Here is a 10,939-nt window from a genome sequence, read left to right on the forward strand (position 1 = left end):
ACCGTTGAGAATCAGCCGGTATCTGATTGTAAATAGACGCTCTTCTTGTTACGGAAATTACTAACGTTGCTTAGCAACGCTATCAACTTTGTCTCAAACAAAATGATACTCCTCTGATCTAAACTAGTGCCCGACTGACAGGCTTATATCTTATGAGACGGTAAGTAAAAGTGTGGATTTTTTTCTGTTCAAATTTTAAAGTGTGAAATTGAGGACTTATTTGGTAGGGTAAGAGCTGCAATGCTGCTAAGAGTGTGCACTTTTTTATGGTGTTTGCGGCAGATGAAATTCATTCACAGTTGACTTATTACCTTGCAATGGGGTAGAAAAACTTGGAGCTGATTCATGAAAAAATTCGTGGCAGAACTGTCGGATTAGTTCACTACAACTAAAGCAATACGTTGCTTAATCTTAGTAGCATTGGAAGTCTCATACGCCCTTTTATCAAAAAATGCCTCCAATGATTGATAAATTGGGAAAAATTTATTAGAATCAGCCTATCGGCATTTCACGTTGTCCAATATCTTCTCATATTACATTTTACCAACAAAGTTTAGATAAATTGATTCTATTTAATTGCTCCATTTACTCGGACAGCGGTTTGCAAAAGGAGATGTTTTGAAAAATTGAGTAAAGGATGAATTTTAAACTGGTTTAGATGTAATTTTTTTTTCTGCCCATGAAATCCAATGTCCCGAATAAAATTCTTAGTCTGGAAAATAGGGATTTGAAGTTTGTTCCCTAAATTATGATGATTAAAAGATGCAGCTTCAAATTCATTTTTCTCTACCTACTCCAAGTTCCTGTCTCTTGTTTTCCTCTTGCTTAAAACCACCAAGTCGACACGACTCTTTAGACAAATACCCTTGGCGTTTATTGCTACCTTTAAACGAAAAAAGAAATGCAAAAGAATGGCAATGGTTCCGAAACTCCTGACTGTACACGATTACAAGGAAAACTTTAACTCTATACCAGATGTCTAGAATAGTAATGCGTCTGAAAGACGTAATTGGACGCATAGGTAACTTAACAGACATCTAGTATCGTATACCAAATTTTGTGGTGTTCGTGGATGATCAGGAATTTTTTCTTCACTGCCATAATATGTGTGCCCGTTTTTGGCATCGAAATAAATTTTGTTGCCCAAAAGTTGTTTCTCGTATGCATTCTATTAAGAAACTGGCATTAATGCCAAATTAGGCGAAAATTAGAAGTTAAGATAACAATTGAAGATAAACTTATCATCAGGAGCAGAGATTGCAGGTGCAGGAACACCTCCTTGGCAGGAGAGTCCAATATGAGTCCTCCACAAGCGGTGTGTGTTGCTCAATTTAGAGATTGATAGTATATTTGTTAAGTTTGCTAATTGCTAAAACTCCAAAGTAAATGTCATTTAAGTGCTCTGGAAGATAAGACAAGTATTAGACGTAGATAGAAAATTCAGGGACAAACCGTCTTGGTTGCCCAAATGTAAAAACAACGAAAACAAAAAACTCAAGACAACATGTGAGTATTGTAATGCTCGTTTCTTCTCGTTAAGTTTTGTGTGAAATGTCTAGATTTATAAATCGTGGGGTAGCTAGACAGCTTGCTGTGGCATTTACAGGTAAGTCTACATGGATAACTTTTTCTCCGATTTTTCAAGAATGAAGCTCGTTAATTTTCATTTAAGATAATCCATGGGCACGCTACTTGCATAAAAGGCATGGAGCTTGCTGTAGATTTGTCCAGAGTATTATTTTGAACCCATCGAGAAACAGTGTAAAATGAAAGAATATGCATGAAGAAACATAGGAAGAGGTGTGTTGAGTTAAAACTTTTTAATTGAAGATATGCCGGTAAGTTTGACTGAATAAGATGGCCATAAAAAGTCTAAAGAATACTCCATAATACACACCTCGCGTAGTTCGTAACTTGATTTATAATTTCCTATTGCCACGGATACTTATCAGTCTTTTCTGGCGACCAGGTTTTTCTGAGGAGGAAAGAAAACCTAAACTTAATATACATACTATCTTGCATAAGATTTTTAAGTGACAAAGCCACTTGCAAGCTCATTAGAAGTGTTTGGTTTTAAGATTCCACGATCTTGATTCAAATTAGAGATGGATATTTAAAACGATTCTATCCCTTGATAACAGGAGCAGGCTCTCTGGCTCTACCGTTCGTAACATAGCAAACCTACCGCTCTCAACTCATCGAGGCGATAGAAGTTGAAGCGCCTTCAATTTTTCTGTAGGCAACATGGACGTCCCATGAGCAGCAATAGTTGCATCTCGGCGTTAGCATAGATGTCCTGTCCAGTGTTCATCGGCTGAATCTCTGCTTTCTGTATTTGCTTCGTTTGTAAAGCACGTATTTGACTTATTTATTGCTCTTCATTCATTGTTGCGGAAGATCGCTTATGAACATTCTTGACCATCTTGGTTCGATACTGAAGATTGGCAGTGGCATTTTTCTAGTGTGTTTCATGTTAGACGGTTGACTCCCCTCTTGGGCCGTGCGAGCTTTATATTTTGTCATGTACGCACTCTCTATATGTAGGTGCTCCACCTGAAATTCCCTTTGATGTGTATTTACAGCCGGCGGCTCCTGTTTCATAATCGGCGCGCTGATGGGCTGGCCGGCGCCGACACTCAAAAAACTGCGAGCCGCGGACACGCCGATCCGGTTGTCCGTCTTGGAGGAGTCCTGGGTGGTAAACGCCCTCTACTTGACCACCATGGTGAGCCCGTTCATGTGCGGCGCCCTCATGAACTCCTTCGGCCGGAAAATCACCCTCCTCGGGCTCACGGTTTTCCCGACCCTCTCCTGGATCCTCGTCTTCTTCAGCCGGTCGGGCGCCATGCTCATCGCGGCTCGCTTCCTCGCCGGATTCTGGGTTGGCGGCTGCTCTACTGTCGTCCCTATCTACGTCGCTGAGATCGCCGAACCGGCGGTCCGTGGCATTGTCGGAACTTTTGCCGTGGTAAGACGCCCTTTTTCTTCTGACCACTAATAGAGACAAGAGACTGACCTCTTGGCGATAGGTGGAAGTTTTTACTTTCGGAGATTCAACAATTCCTTATGGACTATTATAACGGAGCAACAGTCATCACTCTTATTTTGGCTGCTGACTTACCTACATGCTGGATGATGAGCTTCGGGTGACGTCATGAGCAAAACGAAACTGCCAACACGTTGTCAAACATCAGCCATGTAGGTGGGTCATCAATGATAAAGTCCCAAAAGTAAAAACTTCCACTGTTGCCAAGATACTATAGTGAGGGTCTCATGTCTCTGACCACTATAACCACGCACAGTTGACCGAGTCAATATGAGAGGTCAGATAAAATTCGGAAACTTTAAACGCTTATAACTCAGTTTATACAAACTTTGAGGTTTTAAAAGTGGTTTCATTTGTTTTTTCGTGAAGTTTTGAAAACACCTCTTAAAATGAAAAATGTAACGAAATAAACATCAAAACTTGCAGTTTTAGTGAAAAATTTCATGTCCGACCTCTCTAATTAACTCAATCCACTGTGGCATGTACGTAATCGCATAGGCTGGTCCTTAGAAATTAAAGAAGGGTTACGTTGCGGCATTATCGTCACAAATGATGACAATTTCAGTTGAAAATAATAATTCTTGAGCGTTTTTGGAGAAAAATAATAATTTTTTGACTTAGTATGTAATAGTGCGCACACTCAAGTTTTGCCAAAGGTAAGATATAAGAGCATAATGCTGCCGTGCTGAGGATAAGAACGCTGAATGAGCCTTTGGACATTGCCGCGTATTTCCTTCAATAATAACAGAATTTCTTTGAGAAATTGCTAGTGTTTTTCTTCAAATTTTTGGGACAGTTTCGTTCGCAATGTAATTTAAAATATCTAAATACTAAAAGGAATTAAAATATCTAAATACTTAAAGGAAAAAAATGCATGGCTTTCTTAAAAATATTTGATAATTCACCCGGGAAATTTGGCAATTTTTTAATGTCCATACAGTGTTTTTCCTTAGCACGGCATTACACCGGAACGAACCATTCGAAGATCTTGATTTTATGGATGATTTTTTTCTCTAATGAAATTTTTGATGGAAATTGAAAAGGTTGATGTTTATTTCATCACAGTCTCGGAAGATAAACCTTTCTCGGACTACATATAAAAAAAAAAAAAAAAAAATTATTCTTTGTGTTTCTTATGTGTTTTTTCCCTCAATTGTAACGTGAGCATTCAAAGATTTATTTTTAGACCATATTTGTTTTGCTTAAAGTTGCAATGATTCAGCCGCTAGACCCGATTCTACCACCTCCTACAAAATTCAGTCTTTTTGCGTAAGTTTTAAGGCTTCAATCTCTTGTTTCGGGGACGACCGCACAGATCGAAATATCCTACCCGAAAACCAGAGACCCTAAACCGCACACAATGATGTATCATTAGCAATAGAGGGGAAAAGGAACGGACCTTATATTTTGACTGGTTTTGGCAACGCTGACGTATTTGTATCAGACTTTCATATATTCTGTAAAGACATTTACAGCCTGTACAAACATTTGCCCGCTGGGCAAACAGCGTGACACGCGTATAGGCGCCTATAAACCTTGATACTTGACGCATTGTGCAATGCATGAAGTATCCCTCTAGGTTTGTAGGCGCCAGTTACAGCCTTCCTAAAGGAATCGCAGCAGCTTAGACTCATCTCACTCTTCATAGTCATCGTGATCTTCTGCAGGTTTTCCTGTGGTGTGAAGGACTGCGTATTCTCTCAATAAAAAAATCTGTTTTTTTAACAGCAGTTTTAATTATTGCTCGCCGGTTCTTCAGGAAGGAGTTAATATTCAGATCAGTGTCTACTTGCATTTGAGCTAGGACGTCAGTAACTAAAAAACCGAGGGTTCAGAGGCGTCAAAATACTGCCGATCCTCGTCGAAAATATGCGATAATGCACACATACTTGGGTAGCAACTCAGTTTTTCCTATCATCTTCGAACTGGCCTCGCGATACCATGTTGTCAAATTATTGCAGTAAAAGCATGTGTTTAATTTCGCATGTATGTTGTTACGCTGTGTGTGCGGTTTTGTCCGCCAAAAAAATGTGCTGTTTTGAGCTGTGCAATACTGTGCGGTTTAGGGCTGTATTCGCGATTGGTGTGCGGTTCTGGGCAAACCCGCTTGTTTCTGAGATCAAATGAAATCTTCGGCTGGAAAAACCTCGAAATAAAATTTAAACATGTTCTCAGAGAGCCTAGTAAAGAAGTAGTATCGATATATGGACCGTTTTTGGGCTCATCCTACCTGAATTTCCTCAACTCTCCTGAGTACTTTATTTTACGGAATGCATAATGATTTGGCCAGTGTTGATGTCTTTTCGGTTCATGGGTCTGCGGGACAATTTTCGCGAAAAATGTTGATTTTTTGGCATTTGACTGCAAATCCGCATTTCCCGTCAAAATCGACATTCAGACCCACGCTCAGATCAGTGTTTGACCTGGAATGAGACCAAAAATAACCAAATCATAATGCATTTTGTAAAATGGAGACCTTCAATGAGCATAAAATCGTGGAGTAATGAAATTTAGCAAGGACGGGCTCAAAAACAGCCCTTATCAATACCCCTCATTTTGGTCCATGTCGCTGCCTCTTTTTTTAATAAAAGCGTAAAAAGAGGTGATCAACTCGGGTTCAGAAGCCTCAAACTAGAGGCGGATCCAGCAATTTGGCAACACCGGATTCTTACCATTTAAATCCATGTCAAATAATCGATTCTTGTCGGAGCAGCTGGCTCCTCCAAGAATCGATATATTTGCATAGGTTTAAATGGAGAAAAACAATGTTGCCAATTTGCTGGATCCGCCAATGCCTCCAACAGCAGCATTGAGGAGCCTTTTCTATTTGCAGCCCTGAAACCGAGACATGTTGTGACAGGTAAGCACGATGCTGGGCATCATATCCGCCTACGTCATCGGTCCCTGCGTCTCCGTGTACACGATGGCCGCCGTCAACGTCGTCACTCCGGTGCTCTTCTTCGCTCTCTTCTCCCTCTGCCCGGAGTCGCCGTATTTCTTCGTCATGCGGGACCAGCACGTGGCCGCTGCCGCCGCCTTGACGTGGCTCCGGGCCAGGGACTCCGTCACGTCGGAACTGGCCGCCATCCAGGGCTCCGTTGAGAGGGACGCGCAGACCCGGCAGGGATGCTTCCGCAAGCTCTTCAGCCTCGTCTCCGTTTCCGCCAATCGCAAGGCTTTCGTCACCGTTGAGTTCTTGATGGTGTTGCAGAGGTCAGTTTCAAATGATATTGTTTAGTTGTATGATCTAGCTAGAGTGCCTATATGGGGAAAATAGACCACTAGACAAGGTACGAATTTAAGCATTCTAGTACATGTTTCTTAATCAGAATTTTACGGAGAACACGATTCGCGCAACGAAAATTACTGAATCCAACTCCTAATGGAGATATTAACATTTTTATTTCACATTGGTTACAAGGAATTTGAACTGCCCGCTCACAAGAAACTCAAAGTTCCACGTGAGTCAAATCGCGCACTACAACGATTTCAACAAGCTCCTCAATCCTGTAGTGTTCATTTCCCGCACCATGTGTTGTTCAAACGATGAGCAATTTGCTACAACTGAGCCAAAGCGTCAAGATTGAGGTTGCCAGATTTTTATATCGCAGAGACTGACATGATGACGTTTAGCGCACGATGTGAATCACGCAGAGCATTGAGTTTTCATGAGCGGGTGGTTTGAATTTACGCATCAAGAATCATTAAATATCTTCGGAAGGAGTTGATTTCGGTAATTTTCGTTGTGCGCGTCGTATTTTACGTGAAATTTTAGTCAAGAAACATGTATCAGAATGCTGCAAATCATACCTTGTCTAGTGGTCCATTACAGATATCCCGGTAATTTTGAAGGTTTGGTTAGGGTATCTGTATAGGGAGAGTATCGACAGATCTGAAACTCCGAAAGTCCATCAGGCCTTCACCGATGCCTCCACGAATAAAGTTAGGGCCCAAAAAGGCAGCCAACCTATGAATTTCAATTATCCAGAGCGATTTACTGATACTATTGTTACGAAGCATCATTTATTAAGCACGTGTTTGACTCAGTTTTTGCATAAATTTACTCAATTTCGCGGAAGAACGCTCATTTCTGTGCATTCTTGGCCATCTTGGTTAGAATTGGAATCTACAGACTGGCAGTGAAATTTTGTGCGTTAGAAGTTGGTTAGAAGGGTGGCTGCACTTTTGGGCCCTAAGCCTTCCAAGAACCGATCTGTCGGTACTCTCCCTATACAGATACTCTAGGTTTGGTATTCTAAGGCAGCTTTTGGCGCCCGAAAGGACAGGCAACCTATGAGCTTAGAACCCTGAAATTTACAAAACATTGAATTATTGGCTGAACGAAATGCTCAACACGTCACTCAATAGCCAAGGATAATGAGGGATGTCAACACTTAAATGCTGGAGTCCAGATAGTATGAGCTTTCACCATTGTTGATATACCGGTGGAGGGTCTCTGAGTATTATCAGAAAGAATGGTGACCATTTCATACATAAAAAAACCAAAGAATCTCTTAAAATTGGGACTTTTTTTGCCTCTTTTCAGGGAACCTAGGGATTTCACTAATATGCAGCTGAAATATTCTCAATGAGGGAACGATCTATTGGTAAAAATTATCTTAGCTTCAAAGATTGTGTCTGAGATAAAGCATTTCAATTTCACATTGTTTAGCATTGAAATGAGAGTATATCGACGGTGCAAGTCGGCAATCACATAACTCGGTTTGCGACGTCGCAGACTTCCTGTCATACTTTATTTTTTAAATGGAAAACTACTCAACGGTAATTCTTTAAAACTGCCATGATTTTTCTTCTCAATTCGAGGAAAATTCTTCAAAAACTTCAAGAAATAATGTCAATTCGTTCTCCTTTAAAAAAATGACGTACAGGCGGAGATTTTCAGACACCGCAAACGAGTTATGTGATTGCCGACTTTCACCGTCGATATGTCTGTATGTGTGCTCAAAATGTAAATTTAATATTACTGTGTCGTGGAGACCAACATTGAGTTCAAGCTAGGAATCATAATAGAAAATGTTTCGCACGGCGACGTTTAACCGCTTGCTTAGCTCCTCAGACAGAACGTACATATGTCTGAACGCGCACGTGACGCCTTCAATTAGCGAGGTAGGCAAATATCCATTCAGATGATACTTCATTCTCTTGTTATTTAACTAATTTAGTCCATATTCTCTTTGACAGAATGTCCGGCTTCAGCTGCCTGATGGCCTACTCCTCCGTCATCCTCCCCTCCAAAGTGGGCCCCTTCACATCAGACAACTGCACCCTGATCATGGGGATCGTTTGGCTGGGCTCAGCCCTGATCTGCTCCGTCCTCGTCGACAGGGTCGGCCGCAAGCCTCTCCTATACTTCTCCAGCATCGGGATATTCGTATCGATGCTCCCCACATCCCTGTGGTACTATCTCGACCGAGAGACCTCGACGGACGTCTCAGGGGCGAACTGGGTCCCTTTGACGGGCGTCCTGATCTTCGGCCTCACTTTCACGATGGGACTCGGCGCCATCCCTTCGATTTACCAGGGGGAGATGTTCTCCAGTAGCCTCAAAGGGATAGGCTCTGCCTTGACGGTGGGCGTCTGTGCTGGATCCTCGGCGTTGAGTGTTTCCGTGTTCGCGGTTTTGGTGAAATTCGTCGGGCTGTACGCGCCGTTTCTCCTTTTCGCCGCCGTTGGCCCGGCTACGTTTTTATTCGTGTACTATTTTGTGATGGAAACGAAGGGAAAATCTTTACAGGCGATTCAGGATGAACTGAGGGGTGAAGAATTGGATCGATGATTTCGGAAAAGGGCCATCTCCGAAATGTTGATTAATTGGACGTATTTCTGGCAAACGGTACTATGTGCATAATGACATGAGTCCTGGGACCCATAAGAATATATGCATAACAGGGCTCAATTCATTATACTCCTAGCTCCTTTTTGCAGAAATACGTACCATTCGTAGTTTCCCGAACGAAGGAACGTGAATCCATTCCAAGGTCGCAAAATTGACTCAAATTGTTAAAGTTGATACAGGAATGTATCCGCGCGATTTGTGTCCAAAATTTTCCTGATATTTGCATGAGATCAGAAGAAAAATCAGTGACACTGAAAAACGCCTGAGATTCTATAGGTAAAAATACGATTTGCGAGGGGAAAGTTGGCAATATTGAAATGTAGTTACGTTCTTTTGTGAAGGGAACGGCAAAATGAATCCTCCAGGGAGGTGTACTCCTGGTGGATGGGCAAAACAGCCCCTAAACGCTTGCAGTTACTCTTTCTGTTAAGCATTCTTTCATGAAAGGTCTGATGAAAGGTCCCACTTACCTACTCCCCTTTGCGAAAATCCTCTGTCTCGAAATTTCATTGAACCCTCAATTTCTAGACGGATTCTTTGCTTATCTGATAAATTTAACAAAATAGGATTGGTCCCTTTTTGAAATGATTGATTCAATTGAAATACACTGGAAAAGAAAAACACCTAGGATCTAGAGTCCAGACTCTTGAAAACATTGAAAAGAAAAAAAATACTTTTGGTTCAATCGGATTTTTGCTTGAATCAAAACGAAATCCGCTTAAATAAAGGGGCTTGGTTCTTGATTTAAGCTAGATTTTGATTGAATCAAGAGTACTTTTTCTTGTCGATGTTTTTAAGAGTCTGGACTCTAGATCCAATGTGTTTTTTTCCAGTGTACTTATCAACATTACAAATAATACTCAGAATATGAAACTGCGGCAACCCTACCCCGTCGCAGCTTGTCTCAATGTCTCAAGGACCGGTGTAAAATTTGGTTGGCAATTTTTTATTCTTGCAAATTTTACGTTCATCCATTGATAAGCTGAAACTGCACCGATGGCCAATTGGAAGCCCTGTGATAGACATAAGTGCAATTAATTATGACTCATCTTGTGTATTTTTAAGTGCGTCAGTTTTTCCGTAAAAATCTGACCTCAGCCACAACTGTTTGCAATCTCAGGGTTGCTTTTCTAGCTGCCCACATAATGGCATCAAGCGACAGACATCTTTTCATTTCAGATAGAATTTTTCTTTATGCAGGCTGGAGTGCCCGGCCCACCTTCTGTTCTCTTTCTTATCCAGTTAAAAGGTTTTCAAAGAAGTTAATAAAGAGGGAAAATATGATTTTAGGAATTGAACTAAAAACTTATACAAATGGGTGTAAATCACGCGAATTGAACCTTTTGACAGGGATAATCACTAGGATCTGCCTAAGTTTGACTAATTCGAGGAGAGGATTCCAAAAGAGAAATTCGAAGAGTTCTAAGATTTTAATAACACTCTCCGAGCAGTATAACGATTTTATTTTGGAGGGTGATGCAGACATTGGAAAAAAATAGGTACAATTTTTTTTATTAAATACTGCCTTTTGCCCAGGAAGCACAGATTGCGGTGAATGCAATTACATGGTAAAATGATTGCTTTTGTATTAGAATGGTATTTACGTTGCCTCTCCACTGATTATAGGGACATCTTTCATTGTTCAATGCAATAGAATTGATCTAAGTTGCAATTTTGTTTTGCATTGTAAATTTCCTAATGTATGAAGCTTATTGATCGTTTACAATCGGGATGTACTGAGCAAATAATAATATAAAATATTGAAATTTAGAGGTAAAAAGTGGCAATTTAATTACGTAAGTCGAATTTTAATTTCAAAATTTTCATTGCTTCTTGGTACTTTGTACTTACTTAAGAGATAATTCTAATCATCTCTGCAGTGAAGGTCTTTCATTACATAATAACAATCAATGTTATTCGCTCAATTTACTCTACAACCCCCTAGGTCAGTTTTGTATGTTATGCTATGTGAAAATCAAACTATCTCACCTTTAGTTTTTAAGACATTGAATGCTGACACCTATTTTATACCAAAA

The 10,939-nt window shown here is 40.6% G+C and overlaps 1 protein-coding gene across 3 annotated transcripts; it reads left to right on the plus strand.

Annotated features, from left to right (window-relative positions):
* Window positions 1-18: 18 nt before the first annotated feature.
* On the plus strand, window positions 19-10,912 carry LOC109032534 (facilitated trehalose transporter Tret1). Of its 3 annotated transcripts, none has more exons than XM_072303739.1 (4): window positions 19-160; window positions 2,583-2,968; window positions 5,907-6,259; window positions 8,249-10,912. In XM_072303739.1, exons 2-4 carry the CDS (start codon window positions 2,615-2,617, stop codon window positions 8,841-8,843), a joined length of 1,302 nt encoding a protein of 433 aa, XP_072159840.1. In that variant the 5' UTR covers window positions 19-160; window positions 2,583-2,614; the 3' UTR covers window positions 8,844-10,912. The 3 variants fall into 3 exon arrangements, with proteins under 3 accessions (XP_072159840.1, XP_018900261.2, XP_072159841.1); XM_019044716.2 differs by lacking the exon at window positions 19-160 and adding an exon at window positions 174-1,606; XM_072303740.1 differs by lacking the exon at window positions 19-160 and adding an exon at window positions 174-1,506.
* Window positions 10,913-10,939: the final 27 nt, after the last annotated feature.

The sequence above is a fragment of the Bemisia tabaci genome, chromosome 8 (genome assembly GCF_918797505.1).
Source record: "Bemisia tabaci chromosome 8, PGI_BMITA_v3".
Lineage (NCBI taxonomy): Eukaryota > Metazoa > Arthropoda > Insecta > Hemiptera > Aleyrodidae > Bemisia > Bemisia tabaci.

What these genes read in the sequence shown, in the direction of transcription:
- LOC109032534 (XM_019044716.2), top strand. Translation starts at nt 1,552, where the DNA reads ATGTCTAGATTTATAAATCGTGGGGTAGCTAGACAGCTTGCTGTGGCA. An exon ending in TTGTCGGAACTTTTGCCGTG is followed by an intron (nt 2,969 to 5,906) that starts GTAAGACGCCCT and finishes ATGTTGTGACAG; the next exon opens with GTAAGCACGATGCTGGGCAT. An exon ending in TTCTTGATGGTGTTGCAGAG is followed by an intron (nt 6,260 to 8,248) that starts GTCAGTTTCAAA and finishes TCTCTTTGACAG; the next exon opens with AATGTCCGGCTTCAGCTGCC.